This window comes from Anoplopoma fimbria, chromosome 4, assembly GCF_027596085.1.
Source record: "Anoplopoma fimbria isolate UVic2021 breed Golden Eagle Sablefish chromosome 4, Afim_UVic_2022, whole genome shotgun sequence".
NCBI lineage: Eukaryota > Metazoa > Chordata > Actinopteri > Perciformes > Anoplopomatidae > Anoplopoma > Anoplopoma fimbria.
In genome coordinates, this window is record NC_072452.1 from 13,207,059 (window position 1) to 13,233,304 (window position 26,246).

General features: G+C 42.6%; 8 protein-coding genes and 1 pseudogene across 8 annotated transcripts in view; all 9 read left to right on the forward strand.

Annotated features, from left to right (window-relative positions):
* The window catches only part of LOC129089894 (protocadherin gamma-C5-like), a 211,440-nt gene that overhangs the window by 130,015 nt on the left and 55,179 nt on the right, over positions 1–26,246 (forward strand). The gene's annotated exons all lie outside the window — the stretch shown is intronic.
* Positions 59–2,616, forward strand: LOC129090499 (protocadherin gamma-A1-like). Its single transcript, XM_054598148.1, has 3 exons — positions 59–372; positions 1,660–2,443; positions 2,608–2,616. Exons 1-3 carry the CDS (start codon positions 59–61, stop codon positions 2,614–2,616), a joined length of 1,107 nt encoding a protein of 368 aa, XP_054454123.1.
* On the forward strand, positions 3,187–5,659 carry LOC129090500 (protocadherin beta-16-like). The gene has a single exon (XM_054598150.1). The coding sequence runs from the start codon at positions 3,206–3,208 to the stop codon at positions 5,657–5,659; it is 2,454 nt and encodes an 817-aa protein (XP_054454125.1). The 5' UTR covers positions 3,187–3,205.
* LOC129089900 (protocadherin beta-16-like) lies at positions 7,800–10,214 on the forward strand. Its single transcript, XM_054597316.1, has one exon. It carries the CDS (start codon positions 7,800–7,802, stop codon positions 10,212–10,214), a length of 2,415 nt encoding a protein of 804 aa, XP_054453291.1.
* LOC129090501 (protocadherin beta-16-like) lies at positions 10,922–13,456 on the forward strand. The gene is made up of 2 exons (XM_054598151.1): positions 10,922–13,306; positions 13,403–13,456. Exons 1-2 carry the CDS (start codon positions 10,922–10,924, stop codon positions 13,454–13,456), a joined length of 2,439 nt encoding a protein of 812 aa, XP_054454126.1.
* Positions 14,298–16,744, forward strand: LOC129090502 (protocadherin gamma-A11-like; annotated as a pseudogene).
* On the forward strand, positions 17,676–20,087 carry LOC129089905 (protocadherin beta-16-like). The gene has a single exon (XM_054597321.1). The coding sequence runs from the start codon at positions 17,682–17,684 to the stop codon at positions 20,085–20,087; it is 2,406 nt and encodes an 801-aa protein (XP_054453296.1). The 5' UTR covers positions 17,676–17,681.
* Positions 20,718–23,587, forward strand: LOC129090503 (protocadherin beta-18-like). Its single transcript, XM_054598152.1, has 3 exons — positions 20,718–21,039; positions 22,324–23,099; positions 23,522–23,587. Exons 1-3 carry the CDS (start codon positions 20,718–20,720, stop codon positions 23,585–23,587), a joined length of 1,164 nt encoding a protein of 387 aa, XP_054454127.1.
* On the forward strand, positions 23,710–26,109 carry LOC129089901 (protocadherin beta-16-like). Its single transcript, XM_054597317.1, has one exon. It carries the CDS (start codon positions 23,710–23,712, stop codon positions 26,107–26,109), a length of 2,400 nt encoding a protein of 799 aa, XP_054453292.1.

A 26,246-nucleotide genomic window follows, 5' to 3' on the forward strand; every position in this document is an offset into this window, starting at 1 on the left:
TGGATTTTTTAATATATTTTTTTGATTCGTTGTGATCCTATAATCGTTGAACGCAACAATGAGACGGCAAGTACTATTGTTCTTCTCGACGCTGTTTTTCTGTCCAGTGCTTGGGCAGGTCAGCTATTCTATTCCCGAGGAAATGTCCAAAGGCTCGTTGATTGGCAACATAGCACAAGATTTAGGTTTAGAGTTAAAACGTCTGAAAACGGGAAAAGCTCGCTTGCATGTTGGAAATGGCGCTGAATACATCGAGTTGAATAAAGAAAAGGGTCTCCTTCTCATCAAAGAGAGAATGGACCGAGAGGCGTTATGCAAGCAAACGACTCCTTGTGCTTTACATTTTCAAATCATTTTGGAAAACCCCATCGAGTTCTTCCGCGTTACGGTAGAAATAACAGATATAAACGACAACGCCCCAATATTTAAAATGAATAACATGCTATTTGATATTAGCGAATCCGCTGTCAGGGGGTCCAAATTTGTATTAGAGAAAGCATTAGATTATGACGTCGGTAAAAACGGGCTCAAGAGCTATTCCCTTATTCCAACAGATAATTTCGTTTTAAAACTCAACGACAATGCAAGTGGAGAAAAGGAGGTGGAAATGGTCTTGGAAAAACCTCTCGATCGCGAGAAAAAAGAGCAACTGACTTTAACACTGACAGCCGTCGACGGAGGTGAACCTCAGCTGTCAGGGACAGTTCAAATTCATGTTACTGTCTTGGATGCGAATGACAATGCTCCGGTGTTTACGCAGTCAACTTATAAAGCAAGTTTAATGGAAAACTCCCAGAAGGGAACTTCATTAATGACTGTAACAGCCACAGATATAGATCAAGGCACGAATGGTTTCGTAACGTATTCCATTTCCAGTAACACTGAGGGAATTTCGGATTTATTTGAAATACATGGGACAAGTGGTGAGGTACGTTTGATTGGAAGAATAGATTATGAAATATCAAAACATTATCAGTTAGATGTTAAAGCAAGAGATCAAGGGGGGCTCACTGACTCATGCAAAATACAATTTGACATTATTGATGTGAATGACAATATTCCAATAATAGATTTAATGTCAACAACACAATCTATTCCGGAAGATTCCACTTTTCAAACAGTTGTAGCTGTTATGAATGTACATGATGCGGACACGGATAATAACGGTGAAGTGAAATGTTTTTTGAGTGACAGTTTGACTTTTATCATTGAAAATACATCGAATGGTTTCTATAGCATACGAACAAACAGTGATTTGGACAGGGAGACTGCTTTTGAATATAATATCACGGTTACCTGCTCTGATGAGGGAGAGCCCTCCCTCTCCAGCAGCGTCACTCTCACCTTACAGATCTCTGATGTGAATGATAACGCGCCTGTCTTTGAGAGGAGCTCATATGAGGCCTACATTGTAGAAAACAACACACCAGGTCTCTCTATATTCACAGTGAAAGCCAGAGACGCTGACTGGAACCAGAATGCCCGTGTTTCTTACATACTGGAGGACTCCTCTGTTAACGGAGTGCCAGTCTCCTCATATGTGTCCGTTAGTGCTGATAGTGGAGTCATCCATGCAGTGCGCTCTTTTGACTACGAGCAGATCAAAGATTTCCACTTCCGCGTCAAAGCTCAGGATGGAGGCTCCCCTCCACTCAGTAGCAATGTGACTGTGAAAGTAATGATCCAGGACCAGAACGACAACCCTCCTCAGGTTCTGTACCCAGTCCAGACTGGTGGCTCTCTGGTGGCTGAGATGGTGCCTCGTTCAGCAGATGTGGGCTATCTGGTCACTAAAGTGGTGGCTGTTGATGTGGACTCTGGACAGAATGCCTGGCTCTCCTATAGACTGCAGAAAGCCACAGACAGGGCGCTGTTTGAAGTGGGCTTACAGAATGGAGAAATAAGAACTATCCGCCAAGTCACTGATAAAGATGCTGTGAAACAAAGACTGACTGTTATAGTGGAGGACAACGGGCAGCCCTCTCGTTCAGCTACAGTCATTGTTAACGTGGCGGTGGCGGACAGCTTCCCTGAAGTGCTGTCTGAGTTCACTGACTTTACACAAGACAAGGAGTACAATGACAACCTGACTTTCTACTTAGTGCTGGCTTTGGCTGTAGTTTCCTTCCTCTTCATCACGTGTTTAGTGGTTATTATATCAGTGAAGATCTACAGGTGGAGACAGTCTCGCGTCATGTATCACTCCAATCTCCCTGTGATTCCGTATTATCCACCACGTTACTCAGACACTTTGGGGACAGGGACTCTCCAACACGTGTACAACTACGAGGTGTGCAGGACGACCGACTCCAGAAAGAGTGACTGTAAGTTCGGCGGAGCCGGTAGTCAGAACGTGCTGATAATGGACCCCAGTTCTACAGGGACGATGCAGCGGATACAGAGTGAAAGGAGCATCCTGGATGAACCAGACTCTCCTCTAGAGGTTAGAATTTACCTCCTTTGGTTTTTGCAAAGCTGCATGTTGAAATATATGACTGATTGCTGGCAGTAGAACTTCAGCACCTTGGACAGAGGCAGTACAATGTTACCCACTTGCACTCCTTCTCTTTCTCCCTCTCCCTCTCTCTCTTATTTCGTGTCATTTAGTTGTACTAATGTATGTTTAGTTGTGTGTGTGTGTGTGTGTGTGTGTGTGTGTGTGTGTGTGTGTGTGTGTGTGTGTGTGTGTGTGTGTGTGTGTGTGTGTGTGTGTGTGTGTGTGTGTGTGTGTGCGTGCCTGCTTGCGTGCGTGTGTTGTAGTTTTTTTAGCTCGGTTAATGTGATGTTTGGATGGACTGCGCTCAATTTTAAATTAATTATTTAGAAGGTTTTTTTTTTTTTATTGTACCAGTAATGCATATAATGCATATTCTTAAACAATTTCAACTGACATTTGGTCTGCTGGTCTTGCAATATCACCTTCCGAACTCCATGGGCCGCTGTTGGTTAACGTGTTGCAGCTGTGGACAGGATTTGAAGCAGATCCTCCCATGTTAGGTCGTTGTTTCAGAGAAAGAAAAAGCGAGACACCATTCTAAACGGACATTACCCCTTTGATGGACACACTGAGCTGATAGACTCTCCAGCAAAAATTGTGGATTTACTCGATATTCTTTCATCAATTCATTTTCACATGGATATATTTTAATTTTGAAACCGAGTGTAACACCCTTTTTGTGTCGCAACGTAAACTACGGATAGAACAATGAGACGGCAAGTACTGTGTTTCATCACGATCTTCTCTCTCGGTTCAGTTCTCGGACAAGTCAGCTACTCTATACCGGAGGAAATGGCAAAGGGATCTGTAGTGGGCAACATAGCACGGGATTTAGGGTTGGATGTGAAAAGACTTAAGTCAGGTAAAGCCCGTATATTTACGGGCGACAGCGCAGAATACATCGAGCTGAGTAGGGAAAGAGGAGTCCTCCTCGTGAAAGAGAGAATTGACAGAGAGTCGCTCTGCAGACAGACTACGCCTTGTGCTTTACATTTACAGATTATTCTAGAAAACCCAATGGAGCTTTTTCGAATAACAGTAGAGATAACCGATATCAACGACAACAGTCCCAGTTTTAAAAATGACGAGAAACGTTTTGAAATTAGCGAATCCGCAGTTACAGGATCTAAATTTGTATTGGAAAGAGCGGTTGATGCAGACATTGGCTTAAATGGACTGAAAAATTACAGCTTGAAACCTACTGATAATTTTGTATTGAACATACAAAGTCATTCAGATGGAATTAAAAAGGTCGAAATGGTGTTGCACAAGCCGTTAGATCGAGAGAAAGAAGAACACATATCGTTGTTGTTGACAGCTGTAGATGGAGGAGAACCTCAAATGTCTGGCACAGTAAAGATTTATGTGACCGTGCTCGATGTAAACGACAATGCTCCTGTGTTTATGCAGTCGCTTTACAAGGCAGTCATAGCCGAAAATTCTCCGAAGGGAACAACATTGATAACTGTGAGTGCTTCTGATGCAGATAAAGGAACAAACGGGGAAATGTCTTATTCAGTATCGACCACTATGGACAGTGTTTCTGATATATTTACAATAAACGAAAACGGTGAAGTAATATTAGTCGGTGAAGTTGACTTTGAAAAAGCCAAGTATTACCGAATTGATATCGAAGCTCAAGACAGTGGGGGTCTTTCTGATTCCAGTAAGATTATTGTTGATGTTATTGATATTAATGATAATAAGCCTGTAATCAGTATACTTTCCAAATCTGATTCAATACCAGAAGACTCTCCCCAAAATACAGTTATTGTTATGTTCAGTGTCCTTGACCCAGATTCAAGTAACAATGGTCACGTGAACTGCAGAATAAATGGCAACATACCATTTACTATTACCACTTCTTCGAATGATTTCTATAGTTTAGTGACAGATAATGATTTAGACAGAGAGACAGCCTCGGATTATAATATAACGGTGACCTGCTCTGATGAGGGAGAGCCCTCCCTCTCCAGCAGCGTCACTCTCACCTTGCAGATCTCTGATGTGAATGATAACGCGCCTGTCTTTGAGAGGAGCTCATATGAGGCCTACATTGTAGAAAACAACACACCAGGTCTCTCTATATTCACAGTGAAAGCCAGAGACGCTGACTGGAACCAGAATGCCCGTGTTTCTTACATACTGGAGGACTCCTCTGTTAACGGAGTGCCAGTCTCCTCATATGTGTCCGTTAGTGCTGATAGTGGAGTCATCCATGCAGTGCGCTCTTTTGACTACGAGCAGATCAAAGATTTCCACTTCCGTGTCAAAGCTCAGGATGGAGGCTCCCCTCCACTCAGTAGCAATGTGACTGTGAAAGTAATGATCCAGGACCAGAACGACAACCCTCCTCAGGTTCTGTACCCAGTCCAGACTGGTGGCTCTCTGGTGGCTGAGATGGTGCCTCGTTCAGCAGATGTGGGCTATCTGGTCACTAAAGTGGTGGCTGTTGATGTGGACTCTGGACAGAATGCCTGGCTCTCCTATAAACTGCAGAAAGCCACAGACAGGGCGCTGTTTGAAGTGGGCTTACAGAATGGAGAAATAAGAACTATCCGCCAAGTCACTGATAAAGATGCTGTGAAACAAAGACTGACTGTTATAGTGGAGGACAACGGGCAGCCCTCTCGTTCAGCTACAGTCATTGTTAACGTGGCGGTGGCGGACAGCTTCCCTGAAGTGCTGTATGAGTTCACTGACTTTACACAAGACAAGGAGTACAATGACAACCTGACTTTCTACTTAATGTTGGCTTTGGCTGTAGTTTCCTTCCTCTTCATCACGTGTTTAGTGGTTATTATATCAGTGAAGATCTACAGGTGGAGACAGTCTCGCGTCATGTATCACTCCAATCTCCCTGTGATTCCGTATTATCCACCACGTTACTCAGACACTTTGGGGACAGGGACTCTCCAACACGTGTACAACTACGAGGTGTGCAGGACGACTGACTCCAGAAAGAGTGACTGTAAGTTCGGCGGAGCCGGTAGTCAGAACGTGCTGATAATGGACCCCAGTTCTACAGGAACGATGCAGCGGATACAGAGTGAAAGGAGCATCCTGGATGAACCAGACTCTCCTCTAGAGGTTAGTCTACTGGAATGGTACAACATATTGCATTACACCTTTGTTCTATCTATTCACTATTTTTCCCACTAAACTTGGACCTCTTGAAAAACTCAGAAGCATACCCAATGAACTTATGCTTTCTTTGTTTGCCAGTTTTTCATTCTAACAATCGTCTTTAATAGTTTCATAATGTCACCTTTACCTTCGCATTGTATTTGTTTTCTAAAACTTGTAATTAGTTGACTCAAGAGCAAAATTTGCCAACAATTATGTTTTGGCTCTTTTTTACCATAGAACATTGGAACATCTGAACAGTGGAATAGTTAATAAAAAGAATATCAATTCATGCTAAAATATATGTATTGCAGTTGAATGTCATCCAGCACTATGCAACATTTTCCAGTATCAGTATTTGTTGGTGACTAGTTTGTTCACTTTGTCTGGTAAACATGTAATAATAAATTTCAAAAATAGGATTTAGAACTTACAGAATGCCAGCCACAACAGTTTTTGTCTCTTGGCAAAACACTCAGTAGTTTATGGTGAGAATTTTAGTAGTTGGTTGCAGATGTTAGAGTGCATATAGATGTTGTGTCCTGCTCACACACAAGAAAGTGAGCATTCACTTATCACATTTGTTTCTACCGGCTTTCTATAATATCCCCCTACATTTCTGATTACATATTTGTTATCTATATGTTTCCCTATTAAAGACAATGCCTTCTTCAAGTCTGCAGCTGTTGATTGGTTTTCAAGCTAAACTAAAGTTTACAAGTGTAGCGACTAAGTAACCGACACTAATGTGCTAATTTGTCAACTATGCATGTGTTTAAAGAGAATGGATTTTAACTAGAAGTCGGTTGAAATTTGTATTGTACTCTTTTCTATCAGCAAGTTTCCGTAAGCTTTGATAGCTCTACAATGGGGTGCATTTATTAATTAATAAATAAAAGAAGTGCTATGTTAAGACAAGGATGAATCAAAGCTGTTTTCTTGTTTACCTTTTATTAGCTCTTTCTACCCTTGTATATTTTAATAGAATATTTGATATGGGCATACATGGCTTGTGTTTATTGGTCTGGAAATCTCCTTCATGTTGAATAAGCAACATGATGATTTCCAAAATGGCAATCTTTCTTTAGCCTTCTTTACAACTGCAACATTATCACATAATTTGTCCTTGAAACCATGGGTTCTTCCTATTTGTTAATAGTATTGTGCATTCAGCACCAGTGTCATGGACAGCGTTATCTAGACAGAGAAACTACAAAAGACACACCAGTGTAACAGGCAAAGCATTATACCCTATACTCCAAGACACATATTTGCAGTGTCCCTTTCCATAAGATTGTTCCACCACTTCTGTGAATGTACATTTTAGTGTTTTGTTTATTTATTGTACATTATTTTTATGTCCTTACCTTCCATGGCGTATTACTGTTGCTAAAGATTGGGTAGATTAATAGACATATAGTCTGTTAACTGGTGTGGGATTGCACAATAGTCAAAATGACTCCCCTAAAAGTGATGTCAAAGCGGTCAGCATATGTCTGTGGTCAGTGTTGTATACCAGCAGCAAAAAAGGCTAATTACATATAATATAAACATTTTTATAAGGTTTGATGATACCCTCTTTATCATTAGAGATGTTTCTTCAATTAAAACGGGACTATTAGGTTTATATTAAGTAAGCATTTATTTGGCAGATATTTTAGAATTTGACTTTTCTTGATCAACTCCACAACACCCTTTTATTCTTTGTTCTAAAATCATTACACTCTTTATGGAAGAAACTACCTATGTCATTTCTACAACAACTGAGCTCCCAACATATTTGTCTGCATGAAGCCTATTAATTGAGCAGTACACCTCCTTTTTTTTAAGTAAGGCATGGCTTGATTATTTTTTGTAATGAGTTTAAGTCGTATTTATTTATTCAAATTGAACCTCCTACTGCACAGTGTAGTTTTCTGTAGTGCAAGTGTTTGGACTCGCAGGGCCGCTGTTGGCCAATGTAGAGCCTAGCCTCATCATTTGTTACATTAAACAGAGAGAGAGAGACGCATTCTGCACAGAAGCTCCGTTGCAGACACCGGGAGATATCCGCGCTGCGATTTATTTGTTTTTGATTCAAGAAACACGAAGATAATTAATCCTTTTTGGAAGCCTTTGTAATAGAGGGACTTTGGAATACATATTTTTACGTTTACAGTGTTTTGTCGAATTCAAAATGTCGGAGAGAACAATGAGACGGCAAGTACTGTTGTTTATCTCGCTTTTTTCCCTGTGCCCAGTGTTCGGGCAGGTCACCTACTCCATTCCCGAGGAATTGTCAAAAGGCTCTCTAGTCGGTAACATAGCACAGGATTTAGGGCTGGACGTGAAACGATTGAAAGCAGGTAAAGCTCGTATATATAAAGAGGACAATGCAGAATACATCGAGCTGAATAAAGACAGAGGAGTCCTGCTTGTGAAAGAGAGAATCGACAGAGAGGCGCTCTGTGGACAGACAACACCGTGTGCTTTACATCTTCAAATAACGCTGGAAGACCCGATTGAATTTTTTACTGTTACGGTCGAAATTAATGACATTAACGATAATGCACCCAGCTTCAAAAAGGACGAGATGAAATTTAGGATTAGTGAGACGGCTGTGATTGGTGCAAAATTTGTGCTAGAAAGGGCTATGGATCTAGATGTTGGTGTGAACGGATTGCAGGGTTATTCGCTAAAACCTACAGACAATTTTCATCTGAAGCTCCAAAATCAGCAAGATGGAAGTAAAAAGGTAGAGATGGTTTTGCAAAAACATCTAGACAGAGAGGCTAAAGACCACCTCTCTTTAACTCTCACAGCTACCGATGGCGGAGATCCTCAGCTGTCGGGAACAATGCGAGTAGAAATTTCAGTGCTAGACGTTAATGATAATGCCCCAGTATTCACGCAGGAAGTGTATAAAGTCACTGTAGTGGAGACTGCTCCGAAGGGCACAATTTTGAGTACCGTTAGTGCTGTAGATGCAGATCAAGGGTCGAATGGAAAGGTGTCATATTCAATAACAAACACGTTGGATGATGTTCCTCTTATATTTGAAATCGACGAGAAAAATGGCGTGGTAGCTTTATCTGGGAACCTGGATTATGAAAAGGCACAGCAGTATGAAATACACGTACAAGCTAGTGACGACGGAGGACTCACAGATTCATGTAAGATTATTGTTGAGGTTTCCGATACGAACGATAATCACCCATCAATTAATATAATGTCTAAAACGAATTCAATATCAGAGAACTCTAGAACAGGAACTGTGGTTACTATATTTAATGTTCAAGATCCGGACTCCGGAGAAAATGGAAAAGTCGCATGTAACATCGAAGAAAGCATGCCTTTCCTGATGAAAACAACGTCAAAGAAATTCTTTAGCCTAGTAACCGACAGTGAATTAGACAGAGAGAGAGCCTCGGAGTATAATATAACGGTGACCTGCTCTGATGAGGGAGAGCCCTCCCTCTCCAGCAGCGTCACTCTCACCTTACAGATCTCTGATGTGAATGATAACGCGCCTGTCTTTGAGAGGAGCTCATATGAGGCCTACATTGTAGAAAACAACACACCAGGTCTCTCTATATTCACAGTGAAAGCCAGAGACGCTGACTGGAACCAGAATGCCCGTGTTTCTTACATACTGGAGGACTCCTCTGTTAACGGAGTGCCAGTCTCCTCATATGTGTCCGTTAGTGCTGATAGCGGAGTCATCCATGCAGTGCGCTCTTTTGACTACGAGCAGATCAAAGATTTCCACTTCCGTGTCAAAGCTCAGGATGGAGGCTCCCCTCCACTCAGTAGCAATGTGACTGTGAAAGTAATGATCCAGGACCAGAACGACAACCCTCCTCAGGTTCTGTACCCAGTCCAGACTGGTGGCTCTCTGGTGGCTGAGATGGTGCCTCGTTCAGCAGATGTGGGCTATCTGGTCACTAAAGTGGTGGCTGTTGATGTGGACTCTGGACAGAATGCCTGGCTCTCCTATAGACTGCAGAAAGCCACAGACAGGGCGCTGTTTGAAGTGGGCTTACAGAATGGAGAAATAAGAACTATCCGCCAAGTCACTGATAAAGATGCTGTGAAACAAAGACTGACTGTTATAGTGGAGGACAACGGGCAGCCCTCTCGTTCAGCTACAGTCATTGTTAACGTGGCGGTGGCGGACAGCTTCCCTGAAGTGCTGTCTGAGTTCACTGACTTTACACAAGACAAGGAGTACAATGACAACCTGACTTTCTACTTAGTGCTGGCTTTGGCTGTAGTTTCCTTCCTCTTCATCACGTGTTTAGTGGTTATTATATCAGTGAAGATCTACAGATGGAGACAGTCTCGCGTCATGTATCACTCCAATCTCCCTGTGATTCCGTATTATCCACCACGTTACTCAGACACTTTGGGGACAGGGACTCTCCAACACGTGTACAACTACGAGGTGTGCAGGACGACTGACTCCAGAAAGAGTGACTGTAAGTTCGGCCAAGCCGGTAGTCAGAACGTGCTGATAATGGACCCCAGTTCTACAGGGACGATGCAGCGGATACAGAGTGAAAGGAGCATCCTGGATGAACCAGACTCTCCTCTAGAGGTTAGAAAACTTTAATAGTCATAATGTTTCATTGAATGCAAACTGAATTGAGTTATGATACTGCTGGCAACTGCTTTCCGTAGCAATCTGAATATCACCATATCAATACATGAGAAGTTTAGGTATTGCCAAAATATTCCTGTTCAGCACCATGGACAGTGGCACTTAACACTTTTACCAAAAGTGAAGCTGTGTTGTGTTTTTATTTTTCCTCTTGCCTTCATACCTCCTATTCATATAGATCGCAATTCTAAAACACTTGTTTTAATCACATCATTAAAACATGTGACATAATTCCTTCAACGATGTAGTATCAAAGTATATATTCTGTAAAATATAATTATGCCAAGTTAATGGCCAACCTTTCTCTAATTGTAATTCCTCTTGATTACAAGTGATTTGATCAAAACGATTTCTCTCTGTTGTAATCTGTATTTTCAACTCAAAGGGTCGCTGTTGGCAAGCGTGTTGCGTTTTAGCTAGATGTTGTTTTTTTTCCTGTCTTCGACCTGCCCCTTCGTGTGCATACAGCGGACATAATCGGAGAAAGACGGAACACACAGTCCGCGCTCAGAGGAAACCCTGCGAGGAACTGCAAAACTGGATATTTTGTTTTGCTTTTTATAGTTGGAGTTTGGACCTTTTTTGTTTTCTACCCTCACATTGCCTGCATTGGATTTGCTTTTGATTTAATTGTGCTGGACACCACTACGGAGAGAACAATGACACGGCAAGTACTGTTGTTTCTCTCGGTGCTGTGTCTCAGCTACGTGCTCGGGCAGGTCAGCTATTCCGTTCCCGAAGAAATGGCGAAAGGCTCTATCGTTGGTAACATTGCGCATGATTTAGGTGTAGATCTTAAAAGGCTGAAATCAGGTAAAGCTCGAGTCTATACGGGAGGCAGCGTAGAATATATCGGGCTGAATAAAGAAAGGGGAGTCCTTTTTCTCCAAGAGAGGATAGACAGAGAGGCTTTATGTGGAGAGACGACGCCTTGTGCTTTACATTTCCAGTTGATTCTGGAAAATCCAATGGAACTGTTTCGTGTAACAGTGGAGATCACCGACATAAACGATAATACTCCCACTTTTACAAATGCAGAAAAACGCTTTGAAATCAGCGAGTCCGCTGTGATTGGCTCGAAATTTGTATTAGAGAAAGCAATCGATTCCGACATTGGGATGAATGGTTTACAACAATACTCACTGGCTCCCACTGATAATTTTGTATTAAAACTACAAAGCCATATAGATGGTAGTAAAAAAGTCGAAATGGTTCTACAGAAGCCTCTCGATCGAGAAAAGCAGGAGCACATTTCGTTGTTGTTAACTGCTATCGATGGAGGAGAGCCGCAGATGTCAGGGACAATGCAGATATTTGTCAATGTATTAGATGTGAACGACAACGCACCTGCATTTGCTAAACCGCTTTATAGAGCAAGAATACTAGAAAATTCTCCCAAAGGCACCAGTGTAACGACTGTAAGTGCATCCGACAAAGACATCGGCGTCAACGGAGAAGTATCATATTTAATATCTACTAGCGAACGTCTTTTATCTGAACTATTTAATATCAATTCGAAAACTGGTGAAATGATTTTAGTCGGTGAAATAGATTATGAAAAGGCTAAATTGTATCAAATGGATATTGAAGTTGTAGACAGCGGGGGACTCTCTGATTCTACAAAAGTAATAATTGATGTTGTTGATATCAATGACAATAATCCTGATATAAACATTGTCTCTAAATCAGAGTCCATATTAGAGGACTCCCCTCCAAATACAGTTATAGCTATGTTAAGTGTAAATGATCCAGATTCAGAGAGTAATGGGGATGTAGAGTGTAATATAGATGGTGACATTCCCTTCAAAATAGAAACTACGTTGAATGGATTTTATACTTTAGTTACAGAGGTCACTCTAGACAGAGAGATCGCTTCTCAATATAATATCACTGTGACCTGCTCTGATGAGGGAGTGCCCTCCCTCTCCAGCAGCGTCACTCTCACCTTGCAGATCTCTGATGTGAATGATAACGCGCCTGTCTTTGAGAGGAGCTCATATGAGGCCTACATTGTAGAAAACAACACACCAGGTCTCTCTATATTCACAGTGAAAGCCAGAGACGCTGACTGGAACCAGAATGCCCGTGTTTCTTACATACTGGAGGACTCCTCTGTTAACGGAGTGCCAGTCTCCTCATATGTGTCCGTTAGTGCTGATAGTGGAGTCATCCATGCAGTGCGCTCTTTTGACTACGAGCAGATCAAAGATTTCCACTTCCGTGTCAAAGCGCAGGATGGAGGCTCCCCTCCACTCAGTAGCAATGTGACTGTGAAAGTAATGATCCAGGACCAGAACGACAACCCTCCTCAGGTTCTGTACCCAGTCCAGACTGGTGGCTCTCTGGTGGCTGAGATGGTGCCTCGTTCAGCAGATGTGGGCTATCTGGTCACTAAAGTGGTGGCTGTTGATGTGGACTCTGGACAGAATGCCTGGCTCTCCTATAGACTGCAGAAAGCCACAGACAGGGCGCTGTTTGAAGTGGGTTTACAGAATGGAGAAATAAGAACTATCCGCCAAGTCACTGATAAAGATGCTGTGAAACAAAGACTGACTGTTATAGTGGAGGACAACGGGCAGCCCTCTCGTTCAGCTACAGTCATTGTTAACGTGGCGGTGGCGGACAGCTTCCCTGAAGTGCTGTCTGAGTTCACTGACTTTACACAAGACAAGGAGTACAATGACAACCTGACTTTCTACTTAGTGTTGGCTTTGGCTGTAGTTTCCTTCCTCTTCATCACGTGTTTAGTGGTTATTATATCAGTGAAGATCTACAGATGGAGACAGTCTCGCGTCATGTATCACTCCAATCTCCCTGTGATTCCGTATTATCCACCACGTTACTCAGACACTTTGGGGACAGGGACTCTCCAACACGTGTACAACTACGAGGTGTGCAGGACGACTGACTCCAGAAAGAGTGACTGTAAGTTCGGCGGAGCCGGTAGTCAGAACGTGCTGATAATGGACCCCAGTTCTACAGGGACGATGCAGCGGATACAGAGTGAAAGGAGCATCCTGGATGAACCAGACTCTCCTCTAGAGGTTGGTCATTTTGGGTAATTTCAGTGCTAACTTGTTTGCATGTTCTATGACTGATAATTTCCCAACCAGGAGCCATTTTCACTAGTCTAAAATCAGCACCATGGACAGAGGCAGTGTTGTTGCCCTGGACTTTTTCAGTTTTTTGTTTGAAATACTTTGTTTGTTTGCAAGCTTGTATGTTTGTGCGCTTGGGTCTGTTTATTAGCTTATGTTTAATCGTCCTGCTGATTACGGTTCTTAAGCTACAGCGAAATTGAAGTTTCTTTCTTTATTTTATCTATCTATCTATCTATCTATCCATCTATCTATCTATCTATCTATCTATATCTATCCATCTATCCATCTATCTATCTATCTATCTATCTATCTATCTATCTATCTATCTATCTATCTATCTATCTATCTATCTAATATGTTGCAAACATTTATATATCAGGAACGGATTTCAAAATGGTCGACTTTTACATTTCTTTGGTAGCATTATTTAAATCAAATTTTTCGTTCATATATCATAATATATTATTTCCACTGTTAATAGTGTAATGTTTGAATGACGTTTCAAGCAAAGTATGAACCAAACCACCTTATTATTCCGTTTTGAATTTGTTTGATAAACTATTTTGCTTTTAATCCTGGAAGATTTAAATATGTATTCTCTCGAGTACGGTGAGTTGTTTTTTTCTGCAGACGTTTCCTGTAGTTCATTGCTGTGTACTCTTAGGGCCGCTGTTGGCCAGTGTGTTGATGTTTAACGCTCGATATAAAAAGAATCCTCCCCCATAATGATGATAGCAGAGACGGAAAGACATACACCGGGTTACGACGTCGGTCCTGTTCAAGCGAAGAGAGTGCAAAAGCCCTTTTTTTTCTCTTACCGATTTGGACTATTATGGAGTGACACCTTATACTCGCTTTTCTGAAAATACAATCGACAATATATATATCCGGGAATCTTGGAACATAAGTGGTCCCATTACATTTCGCGAGGAAAATGTCGAGCAGAACAATGAGAGGGCAAGTACTGTTGTTTTCTTTGGTCCTTCATCTCATTTCAGTGCTCGGCCAAGTCAGCTACTCTATCCCTGAGGAAATGCCGAGTGGCTCTTTAGTCGGTAATATTGCTCAAGATTTGGGTTTAGATATAAAACGATTGAAATCAGGTAAAGCTCGCGTGTATACAGGAGACAGTGTGGGATACATCGAGCTAAATAAAGAAAGAGGAGTCCTCCTTATCAAAGACAAAATAGACAGAGAAACAATTTGCAGACAGGCTACGCCTTGTGCTTTACATTTCCAGATCATTTTGGAGAATCCGATGGAGTTCTACAGTATCACAGTGGAAATAACAGACGTAAATGACAATCCCCCACCTTTGAAAAAACTGAAGTCAGTTTTAAAATCAGCGAATCTGCTGTAATTGGAGCAAAATTCGTATTAGATAGAGCAATAGATCTTGATGTCGGCAAAAATGGTCTTCAAAATTACGAGCTCAAACCTACCGATAATTTTGTACTAAAACGAGACAGTCAAGGGGATGGAACAGAAAAAGTGGAAATGGTTCTACAGAAGCACATCGACAGAGAGAGGGAGGAGATGATTTCTTTAGTTTTAACAGCTTTCGATGGAGGAGACCCTCAAATGTCAGGAACAATTCGGATTTTCATCACAGTGTTGGATGTAAATGATAACGCTCCTGTCTTTACACAGTCAGCATACACGGCCACCGTTTTTGAAAATGCCCCAGAAGGGACAGTTGTCACCGGCGTTACTGCGACAGATGCAGATCAGGGCACGAATGGTAAAATCAAGTATTCAATTACAAACAGTTTAGATCAAGCCCATGCACTGTTTCAGATAAATGAAGACAGTGGTGAAATTAAATTGATTGGAAATATCGATTATGAAACTGCGCGTAATTACCGTATTAACATACGTGCAAGTGATGATGGTGGACTTACAGATTCATGTAAAGTAATAGTTGAAGTGGTGGATATAAACGACAACAAACCAACAATTAATATAATGTCAAAATCAAACATGATATCTGAGCACTCTAAACCGAGCACTGTTGTAGCAATGATAAACGTCCAAGACCCAGATTCAAATGAAAACGGTAAAGTTCATTGTTTTATCAACGACAACACCCCTTTGACTATAATGTCAACATCAAATAATTTCTATAGCCTAGTAACAGACAGTGAATTAGACAGAGAGACAGCCACTGAATATAATATCACTGTGACCTGCTCTGATGAGGGAGAGCCCTCCCTCTCCAGCAGCGTCACTCTCACCTTACAGATCTCTGATGTGAATGATAACGCGCCTGTCTTTGAGAGGAGCTCATATGAGGCCTACATTGTAGAAAACAACACACCAGGCCTCTCTATATTCACAGTGAAAGCCAGAGACGCTGACTGGAACCAGAATGCCCGTGTTTCTTACATACTGGAGGACTCCTCTGTTAACGGAGTGCCAGTCTCCTCATATGTGTCCGTTAGTGCTGATAGTGGAGTCATCCATGCAGTGCGCTCTTTTGACTACGAGCAGATCAAAGATTTTCTGTTCCGCGTCAAAGCGCAGGATGGAGGCTCCCCTCCACTCAGTAGCAATGTGACTGTGAAAGTAATGATCCAGGACCAGAACGACAACCCTCCTCAGGTTCTGTACCCAGTCCAGACTGGTGGCTCTCTGGTGGCTGAGATGGTGCCTCGTTCAGCAGATGTGGGCTATCTGGTCACTAAAGTGGTGGCTGTTGATGTGGACTCTGGACAGAATGCCTGGCTCTCCTATAGACTGCAGAAAGCCACAGACAGGGCGCTGTTTGAAGTGGGCTTACAGAATGGAGAAATAAGAACTATCCGCCAAGTCACTGATAAAGATGCTGTGAAACAAAGACTGACTGTTATAGTGGAGGACAACGGGCAGCCCTCTCGTTCAGCTACAGTCATTGTTAACGTGGCGGTGGCGGACAGCTTCCCTGAAGTGCTGTCTGAGTTCACTGACTTTACACAAGACAAGGAGTACAATGACAACCTGACTTTCTACTTAGTGTTGGCTTTGGCTGTAGTTTCCTTCCTCTTCATCACGTGTTTAGTGGTTATCATATCAGTGAAGATCTACAGATGGAGACAGTCTCGTGTCATGTATCACTCCAATCTCCCTGTGATTCCGTATTATCCACCACGTTACTCAGACACTTTGGGGACAGGGACTCTCCAACACGTGTACAACTACGAGGTGTGCAGGACGACTGACTCCAGAAAGAGTGACTGTAAGTTCGGCCAAGCCGGTAGTCAGAACGTGCTGATAATGGACCCCAGTTCTACAGGAACGATGCAGCGGATACAGAGTGAAAGGAGCATCCTGGATGAACTAGACTCTCCTCTAGAGGTGAGGCATATGCGGCTTATACCTGTTATAAGTGTTTGCACACAGTAGGAGCCTGAAAGTTGGTTTGAATTCGTGGGTTAGGCAAAATGTCAGCACCTTGGAAAGCGATAATGAAAGCCCTGATCCACATTGATTCCCCTTTGCAAGCTATACCCCAACATAGACTAACACCAACAGAGGTTCGACTCTCATGCTTTCGTAGTTTACTCATTCTTTTGAAATCATGACATCCCTGTCGATTTATCAAGTGACTTCTCTCTTGTTTTTCTCTGATGTAAATCCTGTTCTACTGTTTTTTTTTAGGTGATACAGAGCTACAGTTACTAACAGAGGTGATTTGTGTTTTTTTTTTCTTTTTCTTTTTTGCTCTTTGCGATTAAATGTTATCGTTATTGGACTTTCAACCAATGATGCTAATTTCATCTATTCACTAAACTATTAGATGATGAAATTACTCATTGTTATATTTTATTCTGAGCACGCATTTTTTTTAAATCTGTAATTCAACACTTTCACAGACTTAAGCAAATATCCGACTGAAACCAGCCGGATACTGATCGACTTCTCCTTTTACAATTTATCATTGTAATTATATTAGATGCAATACTTTTGATAATAATTTGCAATAATTGCTTTGGTAATCAGACGTATTATTAGAATGTTGTTGTTTCCCTGCATTCTCTCACATTTATCCACCCCCTATGAGAACCACTGTTGTTTGGTATATTGAACAGATAGGGCCGCTATTGGCCAGAGTGTGGCAGTCTTCGATAGGGCTGGCAACTGTACCTCCCCCTTAGATTGTGACATGGTAGACAATAAAACAGGCACTAACAGCCAGTCCTCGCTTGAATGGAAAACTGCTCACGTACATGGAAAGCTGTCATTTTAGTTGATCATTTCCTTGAGATACTATCGGAAACGTAACTGTACTCATACGGATTACTTTTTTTTTTTAACGATACTGGAATATAACGACAAAACAATGGGACGGCAAGTACCGTTGTTCATCTTGGTTCTCTCTCTTACCGCGGTGGTCGGGCAAGTCAGCTACTCCATTCCGGAGGAAATGGAGAAAGGTTCATTAGTCTGTAATTTAGCTCAGGATTTAGGTTTAGACTTTATAAGACTGAAATCGGGCAGAGCTCGTATTCATTCGGGAGACAGTGCAGAATATATCGAGCTGAACAGAGACAAGGGTGTCCTCCTAATCAAGGAGAGAATAGACAGAGAAACGTTGTGTGGAGAAACGACGCCCTGTGCTTTACATTTGCAGATGATTTTGGAAAATCCGATGGAATTGTTTCGAATAACAATAGAAATCACAGACATAAACGATAACGCCCCCAGCTTTGTGTCGAGCGAGAAACGTTTTGAAATCAGTGAGTCAGCCGTTATTGGGTCTAAATTTGTGCTGGAAAAAGCCATCGATGCTGATATTGGTGTAAATGATCTCCAAAGCTATTCGCTTAATCCAACAAACAATTTTGCATTGAAACTAGAGAATCAAGCGGACGGAAGTAAAAAGGTAGAAATGGTCTTACAAAAGCCTCTGGATCGAGAGCACCAGAATCAGATATCACTATTATTAACTGCTGTAGATGGCGGACAGCCGCGTATGTCTGGTACAATGCAGATATCTGTTAACGTGTTAGATGTTAACGACAATGCACCGGTTTTCACTAAGCCAGTATACAAGGCAACAATAACCGAGAATTCCCCGAGGGGGACCAGTGTTATAACTGTTAGTGCATCCGACAAAGACGGAGGCTCTAATGGGGAAATATCATACGCTATTTCAAATAGCAAGCGTCGATTATCCGACTTATTTCAGATCGATAGAAAAACAGGAGAGGTTATCTTGATTGGTGAAATAGATTATGAAAGAGCTAAGCTCTTCCAAATAGACATCGAGGCTATAGATAATGGAGGACTCTCTGATTCGAGTAAGATACTAATAGATATCACTGATGTGAATGACAACAGTCCTCAGTTGAAAATACTCTCTAAATCAGACACCATTTTAGAAGACTCTCCTGAGAACACTGTTATTGCTATGCTAAGTGTAAATGACCCTGACTCTGAGAGGAGTGGAGAGGTAAAGTGTAATATTAATGGTGAAATTCCTTTTAAAATACAAAACACAATGAATGGATTCTATAGTTTAGTTACAGAAGTAGCTTTGGATAGAGAGGTAGCATCCCAATATAATATCACTGTGACCTGCTCTGATGAGGGAGAGCCCTCCCTCTCCAGCAGCGTCACTCTCACCTTACAGATCTCTGATGTGAATGATAACGCGCCTGTCTTTGAGAGGAGCTCATATGAGGCCTACATTGTAGAAAACAACACACCAGGTCTCTCTATATTCACAGTGAAAGCCAGAGACGCTGACTGGAACCAGAATGCCCGTGTTTCTTACATACTGGAGGACTCCTCTGTTAACGGAGTGCCAGTCTCCTCATATGTGTCCGTTAGTGCTGATAGTGGAGTCATCCATGCAGTGCGCTCTTTTGACTACGAGCAGATCAAAGATTTCCACTTCCGTGTCAAAGCGCAGGATGGAGGCTCCCCTCCACTCAGTAGCAATGTGACTGTGAAAGTAATGATCCAGGACCAGAACGACAACCCTCCTCAGGTTCTGTACCCAGTCCAGACTGGTGGCTCTCTGGTGGCTGAGATGGTGCCTCGTTCAGCAGATGTGGGCTATCTGGTCACTAAAGTGGTGGCTGTTGATGTGGACTCTGGACAGAATGCCTGGCTCTCCTATAAACTGCAGAAAGCCACAGACAGGGCGCTGTTTGAAGTGGGCTTACAGAATGGAGAAATAAGAACTATCCGCCAAGTCACTGATAAAGATGCTGTGAAACAAAGACTGACTGTTATAGTGGAGGACAACGGGCAGCCCTCTCGTTCAGCTACAGTCATTGTTAACGTGGCGGTGGCGGACAGCTTCCCTGAAGTGCTGTCTGAGTTCACTGACTTTACACAAGACAAGGAGTACAATGACAACCTGACTTTCTACTTAGTGTTGGCTTTGGCTGTAGTTTCCTTCCTCTTCATCACGTGTTTAGTGGTTATTATATCAGTGAAGATCTACAGATGGAGACAGTCTCGCGTCATGTATCACTCCAATCTCCCTGTGATTCCGTATTATCCACCACGTTACTCAGACACTTTGGGGACAGGGACTCTCCAACACGTGTACAACTACGAGGTGTGCAGGACGACTGACTCCAGAAAGAGTGACTGTAAGTTCGGCGGAGCCGGTAGTCAGAACGTGCTGATAATGGACCCCAGTTCTACAGGAACGATGCAGCGGATACAGAGTGAAAGGAGCATCCTGGATGAACCAGACTCTCCTCTAGAGGTTAGAATGTTACAATTCTGATAATCAAACTCGTACTTTTATATAATTTTACTTCTCAGTGATGTTATTTCCAGCCCATACCTTTTCAGTACCCTGGACAGTGAAAGAACAGCATATCTTCCTTTTTCTCTCTTTACTCTCTCTTTATCTTTCTCCTTAATCTTAAAGGTTTTTTTTCTCCCTCGTTGACACTGCTGATGGTTGCCCTGAGCCAGTTTTTGTTGTTATTCGTGAATTTTGCTGTGCTGTTATGCATCAGTTTGCCAATAAGACCGTAGACCCCCAATTGTATCTGCTGAGTGTTGGGTTATACGGCTGCTATAGAGGTAAACAATAAAAAAAGACGACTGTGTCTTTAACTCTTGTAATTCCGTCCTTTGAACTCAGTGGGCCGCTGTTGACTAGCGTGTTTGCTTTTACATTTATATTTATATACGACATCCCCTGTCCTCTCACAAGCGAAGGACTCTGAAGCATAACGCACAGTCCACGGTGGATGGAACACCATGCAAGGAATATCAAGTTGGAATAATATCATCGTCAGTTGTTGATTTAACAGACGCTTCTGCAATTTCATTCGCATCGATTACGCTGGTTGCAAAAGGGAGGAGAACACGTTAGTTTGGTTCGACGGGTGAGCCCGACAGAACAATGAGACGGCAAGTACTGTTGATTTTCTCGGTCCTGTGTCTCAGCTCAGTGCTCGGCCAGGTCAGCTACTCCATTCCCGAGGAAATGGCAAAGGGTTCCTTGGTCGGTAACATAGCTCAGGATTTAGGGTTGGATGTTAAACGACTGCAAGCGGGCAAAGCTCGCATCCACACAGGAGACAGTGCAGAATACATCCAGCTTAACAAGGAAAAAGGACTCCTCGTTATCAAAGAGAGAATAGATCGCGAAGCTCTCTGTGGCCAGACAACGCCTTGCGCTTTGCATTTTCAGATTGCCTTAGAAAACCCAATAGAAATATTCCAGATTACAGTCGAAATTACAGATATTAATGACAATGCTCCCGTATTCGAAAAGGGAGAGAGGAGGTTTGAAATAAGCGAGACTGCCGTTATCGGCTCTAAGTTCATGTTAGAGAAAGCAATAGACCCTGATATAGGACTGAATGGTCTCCAGAGCTATACACTGAAGCCCAATGATCATTTTATTCTTAAATTGCATAGTCAATCTGATGGCGGTAAAAAAGTAGAAATGGTTTTACAGAAACCTCTGGATAGGGAGAAACAGGAGTTTGCATCATTATTGTTAACGGCTATAGATGGAGGAGAACCGCAGAAGTCTGGGACGATGCAGATTTATATTACTGTATTAGACGCGAATGATAACGCTCCTGTTTTTACGCAAAACATTTACAAAGCAAGTGTAAAAGAAAACTCACTCACGGGAACACTCATTACAAAAGTGAGTGCCTCCGATGTAGACAAAGGCTCGAACGGAGAGGTTAGCTACGTAATTGGAAATAGTATGAGGAGCATTTCAAAATTATTCCACGTTACTGAAGACGGACATCTTATATTAAAAGGGCCCATCGATTATGAAAAAGCCAAAAAGTATGAGATTGATATAGAGGCAGTTGACCGAGGTGGTTTATCTGATTCAAGCAAAGTAGTCATTGATGTAGGTGATGTTAATGATAATATTCCTGTTATAAATATGATTTCATCGTCAAATTCAATAGGAGAAGATTCACGTCCCAACACGGTGGTAGCTGCAATGAGTGTAAATGATCCTGATTCTGAAGAAAACGGAAAGGTCCGATGTATAATTGATAAAAATATCCCCTTTACAATTACACCTACATCGAGTAATTTCTATAGCATCGTGACAGAAAGTGATTTAGACAGAGAGACAGCCTCTGAGTATAATATAACGGTGACCTGCTCTGATGAGGGAGAGCCCTCCCTCTCCAGCAGCGTCACTCTCACCTTACAGATCTCTGATGTGAATGATAACGCGCCTGTCTTTGAGAGGAGCTCATATGAGGCCTACATTGTAGAAAACAACACACCAGGTCTCTCTATATTCACAGTGAAAGCCAGAGACGCTGACTGGAACCAGAATGCCCGTGTTTCTTACATACTGGAGGACTCCTCTGTTAACGGAGTGCCAGTCTCCTCATATGTGTCCGTTAGTGCTGATAGTGGAGTCATCCATGCAGTGCGCTCTTTTGACTACGAGCAGATCAAAGATTTCCACTTCCGTGTCAAAGCTCAGGATGGAGGCTCCCCTCCACTCAGTAGCAATGTGACTGTGAAAGTAATGATCCAGGACCAGAACGACAACCCTCCTCAGGTTCTGTACCCAGTCCAGACTGGTGGCTCTCTGGTGGCTGAGATGGTGCCTCGTTCAGCAGATGTGGGCTATCTGGTCACTAAAGTGGTGGCTGTTGATGTGGACTCTGGACAGAATGCCTGGCTCTCCTATAAACTGCAGAAAGCCACAGACAGGGCGCTGTTTGAAGTGGGCTTACAGAATGGAGAAATAAGAACTATCCGCCAAGTCACTGATAAAGATGCTGTGAAACAAAGACTGACTGTTATAGTGGAGGACAACGGGCAGCCCTCTCGTTCAGCTACAGTCATTGTTAACGTGGCGGTGGCGGACAGCTTCCCTGAAGTGCTGTCTGAGTTCACTGACTTTACACAAGACAAGGAGTACAATGACAACCTGACTTTCTACTTAGTGTTGGCTTTGGCTGTAGTTTCCTTCCTCTTCATCACGTGTTTAGTGGTTATTATATCAGTGAAGATCTACAGATGGAGACAGTCTCGTGTCATGTATCACTCCAATCTCCCTGTGATTCCGTATTATCCACCACGTTACTCAGACACTTTGGGGACAGGGACTCTCCAACACGTGTACAACTACGAGGTGTGCAGGACGACTGACTCCAGAAAGAGTGACTGTAAGTTCGGCCAAGCCGGTAGTCAGAACGTGCTGATAATGGACCCCAGTTCTACAGGGACGATGCAGCGGATACAGAGTGAAAGGAGCATCCTGGATGAACCAGACTCTCCTCTAGAGGTTAGAAAGTTGCTACATCACACACGCCCTCCCTTCTTGTCTAAATTTAATCATCTTGCATTTTGTGAAAATTGTTTGGTCTTTTCTTTTTAAGCACCATGGAGAGCAACATGGTGTGTTTTATAGGCTTATTATTCAGAGTGACAGAAAAGAGCCCCCATACTTGTTGTTGAGATCTACTGAAATAATTTTCCACTGCTTTTAGATTGTATTATAATTAAGCTTCTATTTATGTAACTTGAACTACGATTGCAGTTTGATTCCAACCTTTAAACGTACTTATTTTCAGCCTTTTCATCTCTCCTTTATCACTACACATTTTCTGCAGTTTTGTTTTCTGAACTCAATGGGCCGCTGTTGCCTAATCTGTTGCAGTCGACGTATATTTACATCAGTACCGCCTCTTCATTTCGATGTATTAGAGAGAATGGGCAGCCGCAGATCGCATTGCCTTCTGTGGAGGGACTGATATACACGACAAGGAGTAACGTTCATCTTTTCGCTTCAAATTTGAGGATTGTTTTTGCTCCATATTTTATTTGAATGTGTGTCAACCTTTTTGACGGATTTTACAAGATTGCTGTTTCTTCTTGCGAGATCATTTCAAACAATGAGACGGCAAGTACTGTTGTTTATCTCGATCCTCTCTTTTAGTTCGGTCTTTGGCCAGGTCAGCTACTCTATTCCGGAGGAAATGGCGAAAGGCTCTTTGGTTGGTAATATCGCTCAGGATTTAGGTTTAGACGTTAAACGACTGAAGTTGGGCAACGCTCGTGTTTATTCTGGTGATAGCAGAGAATACATCGAGCTGAATAGCGAAAGAGGAGTCCTCCTTATCAAAGAGAGAATAGACAGAGAGGCGTTGTGCGGTGATACGACCCCGTGTGCTGTGCATTTTCAGATTGTGTTAGAGAATCCTATGGAATTTTACAGTGTAACGGTTGAAATTACAGATGTTAACGATAATGCACCGTCTTTCGAAAAAAGCGACATTAAATTCAGAATCAGCGAGTCTGCAGTTGTCGGGGCCAAATTTGTTTTAGAAAGAGCAGTGGATTTAGATGTAGGAATAAATAGTCTTCAAAGCTACGTTCTCAAGCCAAGTGATAATTTTTTACTTAAACTGCACAACCAAGCAGATGGTTCAAAGAACGTTGAGATGGTCTTACAAAAATCTCTGGACAGGGAGAAAAACGAGTTAATTTCTCTGGCGTTGACGGCTGTAGATGGAGGAGAACCACAGATGTCGGGAACAATGCAGATCCTCATCACCGTGTTAGATGCCAATGACAATGCGCCTGTTTTTACACAGCCCATATATAAAGGCAGTGTAGCGGAAAATAGCGCAACGGGCACGATCGTGACCACTGTCAGTGCTTCAGATGCTGATCATCAATTAAATGGCAAAGTAACATACTCAATCACAAACACGTTCGATGACGTCAGACACATGTTTGACGTGAATGAGGACAGCGGTGAGGTTAGGTTGACTGGACATTTGGATTATGAAAAGAAACGAAACTTTCAGATAAATGTACGCGCAATGGATAACGGGGGGCTAACTGATTCTTGTAAAGTGATAGTCGATGTCATCGATATAAATGATAATGAACCACTGATTAAAATCATGTCTAAATCAGCTATTATATCAGAGAGTGCAAACCCTAATACAGTCGTTACAATGATTAACATCCAAGACCCAGACTCAGATGAGAATGGTAAAGTTCAGTGTTTTATAAATGAGAATATTCCTTTTATCTTGAAATCATCCTCAAATAATTTCTATAGCTTGGTAACAGACAGTGATTTAGACAGAGAGAGATCCTCGGATTATAATATAACGGTGACCTGCTCTGATGAGGGAGAGCCCTCCCTCTCCAGCAGCGTCACTCTCACCTTACAGATCTCTGATGTGAATGATAACGCGCCTGTCTTTGAGAGGAGCTCATATGAGGCCTACATTGTAGAAAACAACACACCAGGTCTCTCTATATTCACAGTGAAAGCCAGAGACGCTGACTGGAACCAGAATGCCCGTGTTTCTTACATACTGGAGGACTCCTCTGTTAACGGAGTGCCAGTCTCCTCATATGTGTCCGTTAGCGCTGATAGTGGAGTCATCCATGCAGTGCGCTCTTTTGACTACGAGCAGATCAAAGATTTCCACTTCCGTGTCAAAGCTCAGGATGGAGGCTCCCCTCCACTCAGTAGCAATGTGACTGTGAAAGTAATGATCCAGGACCAGAACGACAACCCTCCTCAGGTTCTGTACCCAGTCCAGACTGGTGGCTCTCTGGTGGCTGAGATGGTGCCTCGTTCAGCAGATGTGGGCTATCTGGTCACTAAAGTGGTGGCTGTTGATGTGGACTCTGGACAGAATGCCTGGCTCTCCTATAGACTGCAGAAAGCCACAGACAGGGCGCTGTTTGAAGTGGGCTTACAGAATGGAGAAATAAGAACTATCCGCCAAGTCACTGATAAAGATGCTGTGAAACAAAGACTGACTGTTATAGTGGAGGACAACGGGCAGCCCTCTCGTTCAGCTACAGTCATTGTTAACGTGGCGGTGGCGGACAGCTTCCCTGAAGTGCTGTCTGAGTTCACTGACTTTACACAAGACAAGGAGTACAATGACAACCTGACTTTCTACTTAGTGTTGGCTTTGGCTGTAGTTTCCTTCCTCTTCATCACGTGTTTAGTGGTTATTATATCAGTGAAGATCTACAGGTGGAGACAGTCTCGCGTCATGTATCACTCCAATCTCCCTGTGATTCCGTATTATCCACCACGTTACTCAGACACTTTGGGGACAGGGACTCTCCAACACGTGTACAACTACGAGGTGTGCAGGACGACTGACTCCAGAAAGAGTGACTGTAAGTTCGGCGGAGCCGGTAGTCAGAACGTGCTGATAATGGACCCCAGTTCTACAGGGACGATGCAGCGGATACAGAGTGAAAGGAGCATCCTGGATGAACCAGACTCTCCTCTAGAGGTTAGCACTTTCTAGCTGTCTATCAAAGTAACTCCTTAAATCACTTTCCTCTTATATTCAGGACCTTGGAGAGCGACATTGTTTATATATTCAAACCATGTTGTTTTCACGTTATATTTCTGTTATCTCTTTAGATGGGTATCACATTTTCT